The sequence below is a fragment of the Aulonocara sp. 'chitande type north' Nkhata Bay genome, linkage group LG18 (assembly GCF_057382095.1).
Source record: "Aulonocara sp. 'chitande type north' Nkhata Bay isolate Kocher_YH1m ecotype deep benthic linkage group LG18, A_spYH_male_GT1.1, whole genome shotgun sequence".
NCBI lineage: Eukaryota > Metazoa > Chordata > Actinopteri > Cichliformes > Cichlidae > Aulonocara > Aulonocara sp. 'chitande type north' Nkhata Bay.
Window position 1 is genome coordinate 8,274,528 of NC_141361.1, and position 20,077 is coordinate 8,294,604.

The 20,077-nt window shown below is 38.9% G+C and overlaps 1 protein-coding gene across 1 annotated transcript in view; it reads left to right on the forward strand.

Moving 5' to 3' along the window:
• LOC147307929 (neuropilin-1a-like) overlaps positions 1-20,077 on the forward strand; it is a 94,765-nt gene that overhangs the window by 48,255 nt on the left and 26,433 nt on the right. The window contains exons 6-8 of the mRNA XM_086270744.1: positions 2,790-2,956; positions 16,657-16,812; positions 17,856-18,000. Of these exons, the coding sequence (XP_086126870.1) occupies positions 2,790-2,956; positions 16,657-16,812; positions 17,856-18,000 (468 nt within the window). The remainder of the gene's footprint in view (positions 1-2,789; positions 2,957-16,656; positions 16,813-17,855; positions 18,001-20,077) is intronic.

The following is a 20,077-nucleotide window of genomic DNA, read 5'->3' on the forward strand; positions in this document are numbered from 1 at the left end:
TACAAGTGAATTGCACATTTCAAGTATTGAGTCTATTGCACCGTTGACTATTTACAAAAGTATTGCACAAAAGGTATTGCACAGTGAGGTGAAGAGGCACTACAGCTTAGTTGTTCCCCCCTCCTTTGTCCCCCTGTCTCCCCTCCCTCTCCCCTCCAGAGAGGAGTTAAACAGTCTGATGGCGTGTGGGACAAAGGAGTTTTTAAGTCTGTTAGTTCTTGTCTTTGGGAGAAGCAACCTGTCACTGAACAGACTCTTCTGGTTGTTTATGGCCGTGTGCAGAGGATGTCTGGCATTGTCCATAATGTCCATCAGTTTCTTTAATGTCCTTTTCTCTGCCACTGTCACCAGAGTGTCCAGCTTCATGCCGACCACAGAGCTAGCCCTCCTGATCAGTTTCTCCAGCCTGGATGAGTCCTTCTTTGCTGTGCTGCTCCCCCAGCACACCACAGCATAGAAAAGTACTCCAGCCACCACCGACTGGTAAAACATCCTCAGGAGCTTCCTGCAGATGTTAAAAGACTTTAAAAGACAGCAGCTTGACATTGTCCAAGCTGCTGTTTTTGGTCCATTTCGTAAGACCAGCGGATTGCAGAGCTCTCTAAACCCACCGAGGAGTGGATCATCCTTCTGATAAAGATTAAAACTGAAAGTCACAGAGTGTTAAAGCTGAACCAAACACAACAATAGCTGCAATAGCTGCCTGCTTGGGTTTGTATGCATTTATATCCGTTTGTAGCTGAGCACATATGCATAATAGCACCTCAACAAACATTTTATTATTGGAATTATTGTCAATTTACTTAACAAAACATGTATAATATTTTCTCTAACAAACATCAGAAAGCCAGAATTATTTTACTTTAACAATCATAGGTCACAAAGAAAAGCAGCAAATTATTTTAGAAGCTGAGAATAGCAAATATACTTGAAGAGAACATTTCCCATGTCTGCAATCACTCACTGCTCACTATAATGGACTATTTAGTTTCCTTTGAGTGCTTCTGAATGTATAATGAGTATGCTACACTTGACTATAAGCATCCCACAATATGTCTCTAAAGGCAGAGTACAAAAAAGTGGTTCCTAGACAAGCGTCGTATATCATCGTGCACAAATAGCAGGGAAAGCAGTGAATCACAACAAAACTACCGCATTTATTAATTAACAAAAAATCTGTTGGTATGAGGTGAATTTAAATTTTGTGTTAGTAAGTACGAATTTATTCATCGGAAAACGCCCAAATCTTCCCAACGACCTCACTATATGGTTATAAAGGGGTTTTGTTTTCATTGTTAAAGATGCATTTTGTAAGAATCTCTGCAAATTGCAACTAAAACTTTCACCACTAGAGGCAGCAACAGACACACAGTAGAAACAGAAGTGCCGTTATCCGCTTTTTTATCGTTAATAATTTTATTTTTTGCCCTGCCTCTATTTTTTCAGTTTTTTTTTTTATTTGTTTTTGTCGCCATCTAAATAAAGGTCACTTTGACTCACTGCACTATCTTGTTGTACTGTAAACTAAACTAAACACTAGTGCTGTCAGAGTTAATCTCGTTAAAATGACGATAACGCCATAACTGCATTAACGCCGCAAATCTCCGTTAGCGAGTTGGCGCGGATCGCCCCGTGCGTGCGGCTGGCAGGCGCTAACACGTTAACGAGCTAACTGTACTAATGCGTTGACACCATGCAGCCTCACGCACGGGGCGATCCGCGCCAACTCGCTAACGGAGATTTGCGGCATTAATGCAGTTACGGCTTTAACATTATTTTAACGAGATTATTGCTGACAGCACTACTACAAACACATTCGTTTACAATAAGAACTTTTAATGAACATTGCTATACATGGCCCATGAAAAAATTAGATTCACAGCGATGGTAAAGTACACAGCAGAAAATCAAAATTTAGTTGCAGATGTAGATTAAAATGTGTTTATCGAAAATAGTAATGCCACCTGAATCCAGGTTTTAAAATGCAAGGATTTATTTAATCTGTAAAGTGATTTATAGTTAGATTTTGAGTTACTTTGGACCAGTTAGCAATATCATCTGCTTCTGTGCCATTTTCCACTATTTTGTTACATTTTTATAGCTTTTTTTGACATGCTGAAGCTTCCACAGATTCACAGTAACCCTCCGTGGCCTGGACTAAAGCAAAAACACATAGATTGTTCAGTCAGATAGATTTTTATATATTTTGCTGGCTCCATATGTCTGCACATGGAGTATAGCCTGTGAATGTGTGGATGCTGCATAGACATATCAAACCAGTGCAGCAGCTCTTTGTAATGACCTCTTACTGACTTCTCTGCAGGCAGCAGGAAGCTGGGACAGACTACTTCACATTGTCTGGGCGACACTCTAATCACACTCAGGCTCACTTGTTTTCCTGCCTGACACAAACTCAAACTTGAGTAGTTGTTTTTTTTCCAACTCAGATTTATAACTCTAACTTTCAGAGCCCGGTTCTGGAGTTTAATGATAAATTCATCCATTAGTAATGACTGCATGCAAGAGCAAAATACCAAAAATTCAGTTCATCCAGCTAATGATGTGTGTAATAGACTTTTTAAACTCATATTATAGAAGCCGTTGGTATGATTTTGACAAACAAACATTTTCCCATCTAACCTGATGATAATTTATAGGCAAAAGAATTAATGCGTCTCTTGATTCACAACAGTAACTTGATGATTATTTTCTCGTTGGGGGTGTTTTGATGTATACCTGTGCTGTGGAGCTTTTTATCTGAAGGATTTCTGTCTTTTTCGTCTCGTCAGATTTTGCTTGTATGGAGCCACTGGGCATGGAGTCTGGAGAAATTTCCTCTGACCAGATCACCGCTTCCTCCCAGTATAACTCCAACTGGTCCCCTGAACGTTCCCGCCTTAACTACCAGGAAAATGGCTGGACACCCTCAGATGACAACATGCGGGAGTGGATACAGGTGAGTAAATTTGTCCTTATTTTTAACTGTCATTCATCATTCATTATCGTTATGGGTTAGAGTTACTCACGTCTATATCTTTAGATAATGTAGCGATAATTACTGCTATAATTCCACATTTGAAGGCTCAGAATAGGTTAGAGGGATTGAAATTATGTCACATTGGCTTAATTTTCAGAGTGTGATCTCAGACTGAAAGCATCCTTGTATCTCTGTGGAAAGAGAGTGTTCCTCAGTTTGAACTTCACTGTACCACTGAGACCATGCTCACATCTGGTCTGAATATTGTTCACTCATATGTACCACTTCTGTGTATTTTATGGGGACACTCGACAGTGAAAAAATAAACCAGTCTGCATTATTCATTGGAGCGTGCCTCTCCAGCACAGCTGACATCTCTTATTCATAGTGAAATCTGATAAACTAGCATCCAGCAATCCCTGAATGAAGGAGCAAAACATTCTTGTGTTGAAGTTTGGTTTTTTTGACCCTTTAAAGAAGATGGAACTGTTGGGTAAATTTGTTTGGTTCAATAGTTGATCAATTTGTTCACGCTTGTGGAACATTTGACATAAAATTAATATAAACTGGTGAGGAGAAACTATTAATGCTTAGTGTGTGGTTGTATTCTTAAAGATGATATGTAGATTGGTAAATGGACTGGTTCTTATAAAGCGCTTATCTACTCTGAGAGCTTAAAATGCTTTTAAACAACTTGCCTCAATCACCCATTTATACAAACACTTTTCTATGCTTTTCCTATCTAAGTGCTTTCTAACTAAAACTCAGCAACTTGGGGTTAGCTTCTTGCCCAAGGATATTTAGCATGCAGACTGGAGCAGACGGGGATCAAACCACCAAGCTTTCTGCTTTACCTCCTGAGCCACAGCCACCCCAGATTAAAGATTTATATACAACTAATGCTGTAGGATGGTTAATGGCAGTTATTTACCACGGTATAGTAGGTATTTTATGAAAATACCACAAAACTATGCTAACTTGTTGTGAAAATTAAGCTAGCAGCTACCCTGTAGCTACTATACTAAGCCTTTTAGTTGTTTTTTCCCCCCATATCATGAAAAAATATATATTATTATTTCTTACTTGTTTTGTTCTGCATATAAAATAATCTAAATTTTGATTCACCACCTGATATTTTTTCAGAGAGACAGTATTAAGGGTTAAAAATAGCTGCAGCTAGCTTATTACTTTACCTGTAGCTACCATTAGTTCTTTTGTGTTGCCTTCACTAAGAGACAGCCAAGTCAAAGCCTACTTTTTTTTAAACATATCAATATAAATGTAGGTACTATTTTTGTACGGAAAAATACAAAAACAAGGTGAGATGAGCCACAAATGTGTGAGTCCTCAGGACAAAAGCTGTTTTTCCCTTATTTTCTAAAGAAAAATGTGGTAAATCAAATTTAGGTTTTTAACTATGATTACAGGAACTAAAATCTAATTTATTTACATTCATATTAGAACCCATTAAAGTATCATACCCAACAGATGCTCAAATTAGTAAAACTCAAGGGACCTTTAGCAATTGCAAAACAAAACCAGCCTGTGAATTTCCTAATAAGGGTTGAACCAATAAAAACAAAATCTACTTCACATAAACAGTCCCAGTGCTGAGGTGCGGCCAGAGTCCAGCACTGTCCCATTGTCCGGGACAGGAACTTATAGAGGAAGACTCACAATGCCCCTCGCAATAAGAGCAGACCCTCACTTCCCTCCTGTGAGGCTTACAACAGGAAGCAGACAGGAAGACGGCCTCAGCGGTGGATTAGTATTAGTGGCCCTCTATTGTCTGTCTTGGGACTTGTTTTAGGTAGTGGCTCATTGCTGAGCCCTCTGAGATGTTAGGATATGAAGGACAGTGTTTTAATAGAGGTCAATGGGTAAATTAAGAAGAGGCTAAATTTAATTGAGCGTCACTTTAAATACTACATAAAATATGTAGTATTTAAAGGTTTGCCTTAAGAGATGTTAAATATTTATTTTTCCTGATGGTACCAATTACTTTGAAGGATGTTTCATTTAGTGACAAAGTAGAAAGATTCTTGGAAATGCACTGTTAATGAGTTAAAGCCCCTTTTATATGTTTCTTAGTTTTTGTAAGGTTTCCATCCATCCATCCATTTTCTTCTGCTAATCTGGGGCCGGGTTGCAGGAGCAACTATAAATGCATTGGCTTTCCCAGGCCAGCCGAGAGAGATAATTTCTCCAGCGTGTCCTGGGTCTGCCCCGGGGGTTCCTCCCTCACCTAGGACGCATCCTTGCCAGATGCCCGAACCACCTCATCTGGCTCCTTTCGATGCTCATTTCCGCTGCTTGTATCCACGATCTCGTTCTTTCGGTCACTACCCAAAACTTGCAACTATAGGTGAGGGTAGGGATGAAGATCTACCAGTATCTGATCGCTTTTTACACCACGAAGGACCGGTACAGTGCCTGCATCACTGCAGCCGCAGCACCAATCTGTCTGTCAATCTCCCGCTCCCTGAACAACACCCGTATATTTAAACACCTCCACTTGGTGGCGTAACTCATCCCTGACCCAGAGTGGGCACGCCACCCTTTCCTGCATGAGGATCATGGTCTCAGACTTGGAGGTGCTGATTCTCATTTGTGCCGCTTCACACTCGACTCGGAAACGCTCCACTGTTAGCTGACCTTTAAGGTTTATTATCATTAAGTGGGCACTTGGCATCATCTTGTTGGTCAGTCTTGCTGGAAAATCTCATTTATATTGTGTTACTTGAAAATGAACATAGAAACTTAGAAGATTTACTAAGAAATTATCTCTTTTTTCCATTGAGGAAAAAATTACCAGATTTAACTTGTTTTTGACTCTTAACTAAATACAATGAGTTCCCTTCACTAAAGTTTTAAATCACCAAAGAAGACTAGGTTGGCAACAGTTGTCACTTTAACCACATATGCACTGTGGCAGATCTACTAACATTATAGATGGAGGATAATATTCCTGCAGAGGAGAACTGGTTTGTTTCTGAGCCTCTGGGCAAAGTATTACAAGGCTGCCATCTGCACGGTGCAGATTACTTATTATACACACAGTGGACAGACAATGGCAGTGCAATTTGTTTATAAGTAATATGTATGTGTGGTGTATTGCTTAATTTATTTCCTTTGTTTTATTGCACACTCCTCTGTGCAGTTAGATGCTAATTTTAATATCTCAGAGAAGAAATTGGCAGTTGTTTAATGAATCATTTCTCTTTAAAGAGAACATGGTATGCTTCTGTCACATTTATGCTGCAACATTGGTGAAGTTGTATTAAGGTTTAAAAACTCTGTTTTAGACATCTTATTCAACTCTTGGCTCCGTATGATGTCTAGGGCTGCCACGATTAGTCGACTAGTCACGATTACGTCAAATATCAAAATTGTCGACGACTAATTTAATAGTCAACGCGTCATTTGAAGCTTTGTAAGATCCTGAAAGACGCAGGATTAAGTAGTAGGATTTAAGAGTGTAATAAAGGACTGAAGCAGAAGATTGCAGCAATGCATCTAACAAGGATGCTAGCTGCTGTTAAACACCAAAGAAGAAGAAGCAGTCTCCGGCATTGTAGCTGTGTCCAGCATTTGTAGGCCGATTACGTGACAGCGATGCAAGGCTGTCCAAATTCAAAGACTCCTCCAAATGCAGCTGAGAAATGTGTCCTCCTTTTCCCCAGATTTGAAGGATAGGTTGGGTGTATCCTTCGTGGCCCAACCTGTCCCAGAATTCATAGCGCGGCCCAGCCAATTCCAGTTTCCAACAATGGCGGCAGCTATTTAGTTTTAATATTATTCTTTCTGGGTCACAAAATAAACTTTTAAGATGTTTTCAGGCAAAAATGTAGCTGTGTAAACTTCAAATTGCTGCGCGATTTATCAAGACATCAAATATTTGCAAAAGTGATCTGACGTAAACATGATATATAAGTCACATAGATAACTTAAGAATGTTATTGAGAAAAATGTCACAGAGAGTTGATTTCCCTAATATGGTAATTACACAGCTCACTGAGAGTACAGAAGACCCTCCCACCAGATGTTCAAACCAAATGTTTACCAATACTAAACTGTGACTCATGCAAAGCTATTTCTGCATGGACTGACAATGAAAATGCATAAAGGTCGCTTTGATACGGGAAGTTTGCACAATTAATGCAGAACAAGCCTGAAGCGTCAGTTCAGGTGATGTTATACACGAGTGCAATTAATCAAATAATTATTAACTGACACACTGTGAAAATGGCGCTTAGCTTTCTTAGTAATGTAGGCTTTTTAGGCAGCATGGTGGCTTCAGGAGGTACTGCTGACAATCTGAGCCTAGAAAAATTCATGTCGCTCACTGTTATTGACACAAACACCCATCTGTGCAGCTGCAGTGCAGAGACACTGGCATATTTCTTTTTCCCATCAATTAATCTGTAAAATCTGCAGGGTTTTTTTTCTCGATAACAAAACACCTGGCTTGAATATGCCTTTTCAGCAACATTGCTTCTCCTGTGTTTCCATCTCAGAGCAGTTTGATTGTAGGTACTGCAGGAGGTGACGATACTCCTTGTGTCAGAAAGCTCTGAGAACTCTGAAAGCTACCAGGTCCAGTTTGGTGTGTGCAAGCAGCTTTCTGCACGTGTGTTCATCCGTTGCTCACATAAAGAAACATGAAGAAATGGCAGACCATCCCCCTGCCACGGTGATTTATAGCCTCCAAACCAATGCTGTTGCTCGCCCCTCTGACTCTGTGAGGTATTTGATTTTGTGAGGAGAATTTTCCCATTTTATTTGATTAAGTGTGGTGCGTGGCCAAGTCTGCACAGCATGGTTTGCCTTACGGCTTTCAATTCATCTTATTTGAAAAAAAGGAATTATGACTTAGTTAATTCTTGCATGCCTGCCTCCACCACTGCAAACACCTCTATTATTCATTTAAAGGCATTTATATTTTATTGATACTATTTTCAGGTTCCTATTCATAATGTGATCGGGGTGATGTTACCCGGTGGCGGTGTGGATGGCGACACACCATGAGCTCATTATCTAGCTGTATGATAAATATGTAATCATATTTTGCAGTGCCGCGTAGTGACCCATTTCATCAACATGCTGGATATTTGCAATTAAATGAGGCCCAACTCCTACAACCACATTTGCTCAAGAAGAAATACTGAAGTTTTACTTGTGCTGCAGTAAAATTAACCAAGCAGGAACTTTGCAGTCAAATGAGCTTTAAAAACAACTTTTAATAAAAAAAAAAATTATAAACTATGAGTCTGTACTCACAACTCATGGAAGTCCTCCAATCTCATCATGTAGGCCTTTGGCACTCTTTCAAAGTGGAAGCACACCAATATGTCTCCAACCACCATCAACAAATGAAGTGATAGCACTGGGTGGAGGAGCCCATCTACTGGCAAGATTTATAGATTTGATAACATTTGATAACTGCCATTTAATGGGCTGATAAGATTCTGCATATGTGCATATGGGGGACATTATGATCTGATTCACATGTTTTTAAATTAAATTTTAAATGAGGAAAATGCAGATAGATATCTACCTCTTACAGATAAATAACTAGTTTTGGTTTAAGCGATTAACGTTAAAATAGTTGGAAAGCAAACATTTTAATAACTGACTGTATTTATTTTAATTTCTGGAAAATATTTACAAAAAATCACTACTTGGGTAAGTTTAATTAGCTCTAAATTTACTATTTATTATGGTTGTTATAAATATTTTATTGTTTACACGTGTTTAAATTGGGCTCCACTAGTAGAGCGGAGCCACAGCACAATGGCACCAAAGTAATTTGTTGGATACTTGAGATTAAAAGGCACTATATATGTGCAGAGCATTAAATAATTAAAAGCTACAAACAATATGTTGAGCATATTAAGAACATGTACTCGAACATGTATTCGATACATTCCTAATTCTTATAATTACTACTTACTCTATTATTAATAGAAAAATTCCAAGGCAGTTATATTGAAGTCTGAAATAAGAATCATTCATAAATAAAACAAAAAGTTATTAATGGTAAATGGAAATTCTTGAGTCGTGTTGAATTTCCTTGCCATATGGGAAACATGGTTAGTAGGTGCATCTTTGCAATTGACCTGTTATTGAGGGCAGTGATGTAAACCCAGGAAAGGTTTCCTTCCCCTCCTGGCTTCAGGTATTTATAGAACCCCTGCTGTTTGTCTTCAGGATCTCTTTGACGCCACCAGGAAGAGCATCTGTAGAACTCATTTAGACATATCGCAAGTGAGGTGTGTTACTGAAACCGGGGCATTAGGGAAGCGGAAAGACAAAAGATCATCCACAGAATGTTAACGGGTCGGCCTATCCAGAGCAGACCTCTGGAGGAATGCCACAGTGAACTTCCAAACCTGGGAAATATCATTAACTGAGACAAATAATCAGTGCACGTCAGACTTGTTAACATAGAAATGTGTCCAAAAGTTGTGATGAACGAACTGAAGAGCCTTTGCACTGATTATAAATATAATTTCTCAATTAGTGAGAGAGGAGAGGTCGAAAAAAGGTGATGTTCTCATCAGTTATGTCAATCATTCATCAAAGAAAATAATGCCCCCAAACCATGTAGATCTAATTAGTCTGTTCATTAGCTCATTTTGACTGGAAACCCAAGGCTGCTAAAAAAAAAAAAAAGAAGAAGAAAAGATAGAAAAAAGACGTAGTTGGACAGTGAGAACAAAATATATTTCTTTTTAAGCAATGCCAAGTAGTCATGCTGTAATATGATTTTAAGGATCCCGTGGTTCTAAATGGCACTCAGCAGATGCATAATTGCATTCAAACAAAAAACATTTAAAAGTGACTTTTTTCCCCCCTCCAGCAACAATTAGGGCCATTAATGATTTTGCCATTTAATGATTTTAACACTGTAAAAGCAAGCCACATGCCACAGCTTTGCAAAGCATTATTTGCAGCATTAGTAGAATTTAATAGTAGAATTTTAGCTGTTTGGACATCACTTCAAATTCACTTCCTCGCAGCATGAAAATCAATGAGCAGTTAATGAGAATTCGCTGTTATTTTATTATTTTAGAAGGAAACCCTGTAGTTCCAGAAATATATTTAAAATTAGAAACTAACAAAATAACTTAAGAAGTGGAATTGGACGTCAACAGATGCAGCTTTATTTCAACATTTGAATATAATGTGAATATAAAAGGCCATAATAAAATTCTTTGCAACTCCTTACCGTAAATACAGCATCAGTTTTGCACTGCTTTTTAAGTCATTCTGTATTCATATACTGGACCGTCTTCTCCGACTGTTCCAGGCAGCCCTTGATTTCCAATATTATCCATGTAGCATTAAGCTCAAAACAGGTAAGGATGTGCTACATGCTAAACAAGCTAGCATGTAGCTAAAGAAGCTACATGCTGTAGCTAAACAAGCTAGCATGTAGCTTGTTTAGTTACATGCTAAACAAGCATGTAGCTAATAAACGTGTTACTCATTGTTGTTTGATTTGACAAATAATCAGCCTAATAAAATATCAGCTGTATGGACAAAACCTTATGCTAAATATATGAAAATAAAATTAATATTTAGGTCGTTGTGTAGTTTTCCACATGTTCCAACCATCTAATTATCTTTTTTATCCATAAAAACAAACTGCAATCAGCTGCATCACCACAGGCCTCCACTTTCCTAAGTAAAAACTAAAAACTTCAGATGACAATGGAGTAATTGAGGCTCAGTCTTTCTCTATCACTCTAAAAGCAGTATCCTGTTTTGGCAGGAAGTAACAGAGTTTCTGTTCAATCTCATTTAGCCACACTTCAGCTCGAGTTATGTCCCCTTCCTGCATTTTGTTCCCTTCATTAAAAAGCTCTAAGTGTGACCATTTTCTGTGGCATAAATGGTAGGCACTGCCAAGTGTTGAATAATTAGAAGATGGAAGAGCAATTACCCTCGGTCGCTTGATGGAGGAAGTCTGGAGAATGGAGTTATGGCCGACCGCTGCAGAAAACATGTAATGACAGCAATGGCTGGCCAAAGGATGGCTGTAAATGGTTTTCCTGAAACACTTTGTTTAATCTTAAGTAAACGGTCTCCCTTTTCTTTAAAAGCTCTTGTGTCAAATATTGTTTTCGCCACAGAAGAAACTTTAGCACTACAGGGAAATAGCAGTCCCTCCAACCCGTTGTTATACCCAAGATGTTTGGTCAGGACCCACAGACATCATATTTTAACATGCTGTAGCATCATTTTTGAACATGCATGGTCACCAGATGGAGTTCATTACGAGTCCCTCGGAGATACAGACTCAATGAGACCGCAGCCAAAAGTGGTCTGGCAGTGTTTTCACTGCAGGACATGAAGTCACTTGTAGTGTAGATAGAAGTTTACCTTTTAACATGTGATTAAAGTTGTGAAAGGGTGTACTTTAATTCAAACCATGTACTTTCATGGGCTTACGAAAGTCAAAACAAAAGTAAAATCCCAGACAGGATTCGGACTTTTGTCTTCTGGTTGGAGGCTGTGGGATTGTCCCGTCCACCACTCCAAAAACCAACTACTGCAAACTACTGTAGGTTCTGGTACTTCCTCCCTCACAGTGGAAATTGACACTAAAGGGGCACTTTTTGTGTAAAACTATGATGAAAAATGGCAACGTTTCCATAATATGATTAGTTGGGAATGAGAATATGTCGATTTCTCAAGTCAGGTTTTTACAAAACGTATTGATATCTATTATGTTACACTAGAATTAACATTAAAGTTACTCTAAAATGAATCCGTTTTTCCTATTTCTGAATCAGGTCTTTATCCTACACGCAGTATTCACGACTTACCTCCTCACCTCCCAGTGTACTGACTTCTGTTTTTATTACAAGACCAGCCTTTCTTAATTTAAGCCTTTATTTAATCAGAAAGTTTCTTGAGATTGAAATCTCCTTTCTACGGGATGCCTGGCCAAGAAACCATACCATTAACTGCAGGCTGCTGTGGCAAAATCTCAGATAGATTTCTCCGTATAGGAGTGTCCATTAAGTACAAAATCACAGCTCCAGAAACACAGAAATGACTGTGACACCTACTATTGATAGTTTAGCAGAAATTAATATTTTCAAAATCCTTTCAGCACTAGCAATTTTTTTAAACTTTATTAAAACAAATCTTCTTTTAGGATTATGCATTTCCTAATAATTTTAAATTGGTATCAGTTTTTCCATTTAATTAAGGGTGCCCTCTGACTTAACCTTCCCCGACTTGCTTCACTTCTTAAGTCAGAGCAGATCTGGTAGCTTGTTTGTGATTTCACAACAAAAACCTGCTGTGTAAATCTTCTCGGTCACATACAGTATGCATAGTGTATGTGGGTGAGACGTCTCGTGGGAATTTAGATGAGAACAGAGCTGGGAGCGCCGTCAAGTAATCCCGCAAAGTATCGTTTCCCAGGGGTCTTCCTGTCAGTTACACATCCCACAAAGACCTGCGGGAAGCTATTCTCTGCTCTTCTCCTTAAAAGGAAACAGTGGGAGAAGTCAAATCCTGACTTCTGGGGTCTTCCCATGTACAATATCACAGCTGCAGTGTCTCTATGGTAATATAATTACACACCATATATTATAGCCATCCCACATATAGCTTAGAGTGTATTTTGGTATGCAACTGATAATTTAGAAACTCAACAAACAAGCGACTGAGTTTAAGAGGAATTAAATGGAAGCCCCATAGAAAGTCTTTATTACACATTTAAATCGTTTCCAAACTTTGGAGAAACTCGATGTGACGAACACGAATCTGTGTGTTGGTGAAATAAGAAATCTTAATTTAAGATAAGCGTTAGTGTGGACATTTATAGACCACTGTGAGGCTTTCTGTTATCACTGCTGCTCTCTTTGATGATAACTATCACTTCTTAATCTCCTTTTTTATCGTTTCCTTTTTCAGCACTTTGAACAGCCGTGTTTCTGGACGCTGCTGTGCTGCATTGAGATTTTAAAAAAAAACTTCCGCCATCTGAAAAATTATTTTTATCTGTTTTTTTAGCCCTTAGATCATAATTTCGTGAAAGAAACTTGGGGGAAACGTATTGCCAGGAGATCCGTTTTGATCGAGTAAAATGTGTGGTTGAAAAAAGATGATCGCTTCTGAGATTCTTGCTAATAATTTGAGAAATCTGCATATAGCTGTCCTACTGTCTGTTTAGGTCGACAAATGCTTATCTGATCCTCTTCGAACTCGTTGGACATGTTGCTCTGTATCGTTGCGAGCACGGTGCTGAATCTGAAGTTGTCTGGATGAGCTGTTTTTATGTTTTACTTTGTTCTGTGTGGCCAGTGTTGCCCCTACAGCAGGTGTCGTGAATCTGACGTAGCCACTTTTATTTTTTATATGTCAAAGCTTTAAGTGATTCTTTCTATTCTCCAGCTGCAAAAAAATGTGTAACCTTTAAACCACATTTAATTTAAATCTACATCCTACTAGGGCTGCTCGATTATGGCAAAAATGATAATCACGATTATTTTCACTGAAATTGAGATCACGATTATTTGACGATATTTATTTAACCCTTTAAGACCTACCATAGAACCAAGTCCACCAGAGCTTATATTATTATTTTTTTTACATGTTGTAGTGCCATTTGTGGGAGCATTTCAAGTTGCTATACATCAATACAACTGTTATAGCCCATATTTTAATAATATGTATGCATTAAGTCCATAGTAATTACATAAATTGCAAAAAAGTGCAATAAACTACAAAAAAAATTGAAAATCGCTTTTGTTTTGTTTACATATATTTCTACTTGGAGAAATTTAAGAGGTTTATCCCTCAAAACTTTAAATACAATAAAGTTGCAAAAAAATAGTTTCCCACCACAGGAAATTTATTTTGAGTGTCTTCATAGTTTTATTTTGGAGATACACCAATTTTTATATACTGCAGGAAAAACAAAAAAAACAATCCTATGATGCAAATTTGCAAAGAAAACAGCATGTGCATCATTTCACTGTGGGAAGTGTTACGAACAGCTGATAGGAACGGCAAAGCGTGTTTCTGGAATATTATGTTTTTGTTCCTGCAAGCGCTTTTTATGCAATTTTTGCAAAGCTATATGTGGAACGAAACCGTGACCGAGGACAAGCTGATGGCATCAGATGTAAGTACAACTCCTCCGGTTTCATATGCAAAACAAATTATTGCGCTAGCTTACACGGTTCAGGTTCTACAGGGATTTAAAAATAGTTACACAACACGGAGCGTGCTGCTCTGACCGGATTTAAAGGGTTAACAATAACTTTAAAAAAATAATGTAAAATAGTGTGCAACACCACTGAAGTTTTTTTTTTTTTTTTAACTCTCTTTTCAACCAACGGCAGTCACTCTCCAAATAACTTCTGCTTAGCTTTCCGAGCTTCCCTCGGGCCCTCTTAATCAGCGGTCTCCACCGTTTTTGCGCCACGGACTGGTTTATGCCCGACAATATTTTCACAGACGGCCTTTAAGGTGTCGCGGATAAATGAGGGAGGGGCTACTAATCGGCTCAGTCATTTTTAATGATCGTTGAAAGCCCAGATCGTAATCGTGATTAAAATTCGATTAATTGAGCAGCCCTACATCCTACCCTACATTTATCGCCAAGCGCCTTATCTCTCAATTTAGCTATTCCCTGAGAAAGCTACAACCCCAGGTCTGCACACTCTGTGCAGCCACATTTGAACAGACCAATCACACGCATGCATTCAGTGAGCGTTTCTTCATGAGTCCTCTTGTCAAAACTATAAACTTAATGACTGCGTGCACGTTAAGGACATCTGTACGTCATAGTTACAATCTCTCAGAACAGACTCTGTACTAGTTAAAAGGAAAAATTGAGTTACCCCCATTTGGGGGATTTTCAAGCATAATTGAATCATTTTCATTTCACATTCTTTTCTGTTTTTAGGATTTCTGGGAAGTTTGTCGTTGTTTGCTATACTGGATAATTTAACTCAGACACATGACAGTAAGCTTAGTCAGTCTAGCCTCAGAGTCAATCTGAGAAAGCCCCAGACACATCATGCTTTTTTTAAACTGCTACTGCAAATCGCCTTGTTGTCGGCCAAGGTCTCAGTTTTTAAGAATTCAAGTGTCAGAAAAGGGGAATTTAGATCAAGGTGGCTCAAGAACTTTACTGTTAACAACAAGACAGCTCCCAAAAAGAAAGTGTTTTAGCTAACTCCTTATATTTCCTGACTGGTCTTTATTTTGCTATTTAGTCCAAACAACATCTTCAGCACCTATTGTAGTAGGTTTGAGTAATACAGCGGTTTACTGTTAATTCCCTTCGAGCTGACATGCCCCTCAGCCCGCCCGTGGTCGAGTTACATATTTATTCTTTGCTTTCAGTTGTTGGTTTAACACAATCTCTTAAAACCAACCCCGCATGTCACACACTAGTTAGTAGTAATGCAGACTGACGACCATAAAAGTAGTCATGAGCTCCTACAAACACACACTGTCAGGCGTGCGGACAGTTTTAGACGTAAATCGTGTATCATGCTAAATTACTTCGTGGGGAAATTTTACATTGTTGTTAATGAGAAAGCTCTGACATGCGTCTAACAGTCAAATTCAATCAAACAATAAATGAAAGAAACGTCAAAGTCTGAAGTCACTTCTGGGATTAATAGCTAAAACGAGAGATGATTTCAGCCATCGATGCCTCCTCTCACTGTCTTTAAGTGAGTATTCATTACTTATAACACTTGCCAGCATTTTACTCATAGAAACAAGTGGCAGCTTAATGTTTCTGTAAACTCTTTCTCATTAGGTTTACAAATGGGGTGGCATATCTCTCCAGCATCCTCCTCTGATTTTTCACCGTCTAGTTAATGATGAATCACAGTGTTATTAATGAGGTCTGAGTCCTTGTTTCCCATATGCCTCAAGTAAAACAGAGCAAGACACTGTAGCCTATCCAGTCAGTGCTGCTTTCATATTATGTCCTTATTGTATATTTTCTACAAGATACAAGAACTAACCTGCAGAATTCTGCAAAAACAAGTTGCTTTATTTCACTACAGGCACATTTTGACACTTTAAGTTGTTCCCAAAGAAACACAATCTTATGCTTGAGTGCACTGGGGTTAAATCGGGCCTCAAAACTCAGAACTTTTGAATCTACAGGCTTTCATTTCCTTGCTTAAGTGCTCTTTGACAGTAATTGTTGTTCAGTGGAAAAGCATCTGCTGTTGGATTTTCTGTCACAAATCCACTCTTTTAATCGCCGCTCCTAAAATATTTTTGTCTCTGATGTCCCCCACGGCTTTCACCCACACACTTTTTACTTTTACTCTTCTAACAGTTTGTACAATACTTCTAAAACGATTTCATTTTTAGCTAATTTTGATTTTTACCCATTTCAACAACCTTAATGCATTTACATTTCCACTGTTTATGTACTGTATTCACATGTTTTTTTCACCTTTACTGATTGCTTTTTATTACTGTTTATCCATCACATAAGTAACAGTTTACAATTTTTAGGCAAATCTTCTTCAAACCCAACTCTTAATGGTCTCATATTTCTCATTATCAGCCACAGATTATACATAAAGACAGTCTGGGGTTTCGGCATGTTGGAATGTTGTAATTTCCACTTGGTTACAGTTGTAGAATTCAGTCGTTGGACTTTGTTGTCTCTACAGGTGGACTTGGGGTTCCTACGATTCGTCAAAGCCATCGGGACGCAGGGTGCCATCTCAAAAGAAACCAAGAAGCACTACTACGTTCGCACATACAAAGTGGACCTGAGCTCCAACGGAGAGGACTGGGTCGCCGTGAAGGACGGCTCAAAGCAGAAGGTAATGATGAGTCACTTATTCTCTTACAATGATCATCTACCTAATGCTGACAAGTAATGAAGGACCCTGCATTCTAATCAATGAGGTAAATGGCTGAATCAATGTTTTCCAAGGCTACAGCAGCTGGCTGCATGCCTAAACTAAAGTGTGCACTGAAGGTCTGCTTTGCATCCCACTTCTTTTAACACGTTTAGAATTCATTTATTCTGGCACTGGAAGTTGTTGGTGCAGAAATAAACTTCTAGGGACTGAATTTAGGCAACATACTGACAAACACTGTGTAACACGAAGCTTCAAAAGAAAGTCTCGTCTACTCTACGCTAAATCTGCATCACGCTGAACATTCGTGGTTTATTGTTTCAGGTGTTATTTGTTGTTTTTCCCAAATTCTAATTACTGTGATAGTACAGTATCATCCAAAGTCATGCAAAAACACACTGAAAGCTCAGTTCTTAAAGGTCTGCATAACCACAAGGCCGCAGCTCAGGCAGTTGTACCAGTAGTATCAATACAGTTTGCTGTAGTCATGTGTTACGAATAAATAATTTTCAATAAGGCAGCTGTGGTGTTACTGTAGTAGCAGCTGTATTATTGGGAAGAACACTCATTTCTATTGTCGATCGTGGAGATGCTAGCAGCCAGAGCAGAAGCTTTATTTGCACTTTTGGTGGGAGTAGCAAACACTTACAGTGTTACAGTGCATAGCTGTACTGATTAGCAGCGACTGTGATGAATAGCAGTAAACATTCCTGCCAGCGCTGCTGTTTTGCCCAGGTTTTCTCCTTCTATTTAAAGACCATCCCCTGCGCCCTCACGCTTTAATCTTTCTCCCGGCAAAATCACCTAATTTAGGAGTAACTGTGATGCATGCATACATAACATTTGTGCATTTCTTTAACGTTACCTGAGTTCCAAAGTCATGTATGGAAGCCAGTCTGGAAACAGTCCACACAGTTTTAAACCCATCAGTCACTGCGGCGGCCCGACTGAAGTGGGTAAATATGAGTAAAGTAACAGATGCTCTCCTGTGCCTGTACTTTTAGATCTTTCTGGGGAACGACAACCCCACAGATGAAGTTCACAGCCATCTTCCCAAACCCACTCTGGCTCGCTACATTCGTATCCGCCCTATGTCCTGGGAGCAAGGCATCTGTATGCGCTTCGAGATCTACGGCTGCAGAACATCAGGTACACAAACTCATACATACTGATGTGGGACCTCACTCCCAGCTTCAACTCCTGATCTATAGATTTATGTTCCACAGCTACTCCGCCGCATACCGTTAGTGCTGAAGTCCGTGTTTTTACATATTCCATTCATACATTTTCTTCTTAATTAACTTTCCCTGTCCCCTCGGGGATTAATGAAGTTTAATGTAATCATTTTTTCCCCCTTATCTAACATATACATATGCAGCGTATGCATCTGCTAATACTCACTGGATTGCTTTTTTCCCTATTTTCTAATATAGTAAGCCAAACAGACTGTATATACAGAAATTTCCAGCTCACTTTACCATCTCCATAATTTTTCTCCATGCTCAGTAATCTCTTGCAAATATTCTGCATTTTTCCCCAAACACAAAAAGAAAGATTTATCATTTATTAAATGTTTTATGAAATTTTAATTAAGAAAAATGTTCAGTTCTTTCCTGTTTTTATAGACCATTCGTGCTCTTCTCCAAACCTGAGCTGAAATTTTTAACATAGCCTCTCTTTAAAAGATGGATAGAGCCCCGCAGCCTTGTTTCAGAGCTAGAATGTGCTAGAAAATTAGTAAATTTTAAGCTTTTGAAAATCCACCAGGGTAAAGTTGTGATGAAGGTGGTGATTACAGGCTGTAATCATGAGTGTTTTCTGCTGTAAAGTTAGCGTTTTATGATGCGAGTCTTACTCATAGTCTAACTCGAGTGACCGTTAGAGGAACTGCACTAATTGGCAAAAACAAAAAGCCACTGATCTCTTAAAGAAATGACTAACATTTCACCAGCTCGTCAGTTCTTTTTTCTTCCTTTTACTTTTTCCTCACTTTTGTTCATCATGAATCAAACTAACATCTTTTCGCTTTGTGGATGAGAAACCCCCGCCGCTCTCTGTTGATTTAAAATAATCACTGCTTCCAAAGCGAGCGCAAACTCCCACAGAAGGATGCCGTTATTCATTACAGTGGAGCAGAGGAAAATCATGGTGCCTCATTACTCATCCCCTAACATTACATAAACCTCAGTCCTTGAAGTGCTACAAACAACTCTCAGTAGGAGGGCCTCATGAATTGGATATCAGGCTCTTACTCATTGGAGAACTGGATATAGAGTGCCGGACAGGTGATTCGGGAGATATAGTGACGCAGTTTGGAGAGTATATATGTGTGCTGTATGCAGGTAATGCACTTGAAGCAGAGCCATCATTTACTTCAGAGCACAAAAGTTTTTATCTACATTTTCGCAATTTAAAGAAGTGATAAAAACATGAATGCACGTTATCGTTTGCTGTCCCTGGGAGGACATTTGGTTCTTATAAGCTCAGCAACATCAAAACGCACACTGGCAGCCCTGTAGGAGGTTTCCATAAAGGAGTCTGAATAGCTTTATACTTTCACACTGTGCAAGAATTTACATCCCCAAGAGCTGTTGTTGTTGTTAAACGGCAGATACAACTGTGGGAGCATTTGTCAAATGCAAATATCATGACTGTTTGGGCCCGGATATTAGCTCTAGCTTGTTGTGGATAATGGATTTAACTTAGCCTTGCAATGACTAGACCATGCTGTGCAAGTATTATTAAGAGTTCACATTCCAGGCAAGCTTATCCAGTCATTATCCCAGAATATTTTCCAATACTTAAACACTGTAATGAAAATAGAAGCGTTCGAAAAAGCAGCCTGGCCTGGTTGTTGAACAGATTGTACTGTAACCTCAAGGTCGCAGGTTTTTCACACACATCGATGAGTCTGTCAGCATCATGATGCCCGTGAGGCGAGACTTTAAACCTCCAACATGTTGCTAAGATTCTGCTGCGAGCCGTCTCTTGACCTCTGATGATGTGAGGCAGATTTGTAGTTGTAAACTTTTCTCTCCTTCTTCATTTGAATCAGAGATCCGTCCGGTTTTGCTTAATGAGGCACATTTGTCATTTTGGTTTATATAAATCATTTTTAAAACTCAACTTGACTTCACTGCAATAGGAGTGAAACTTTCCAAGCCTTCTATGTGCTGAAAGAAAGCTTTGTTTAGACCAACTCTGCATGAATAATGCAGCCTCTTCA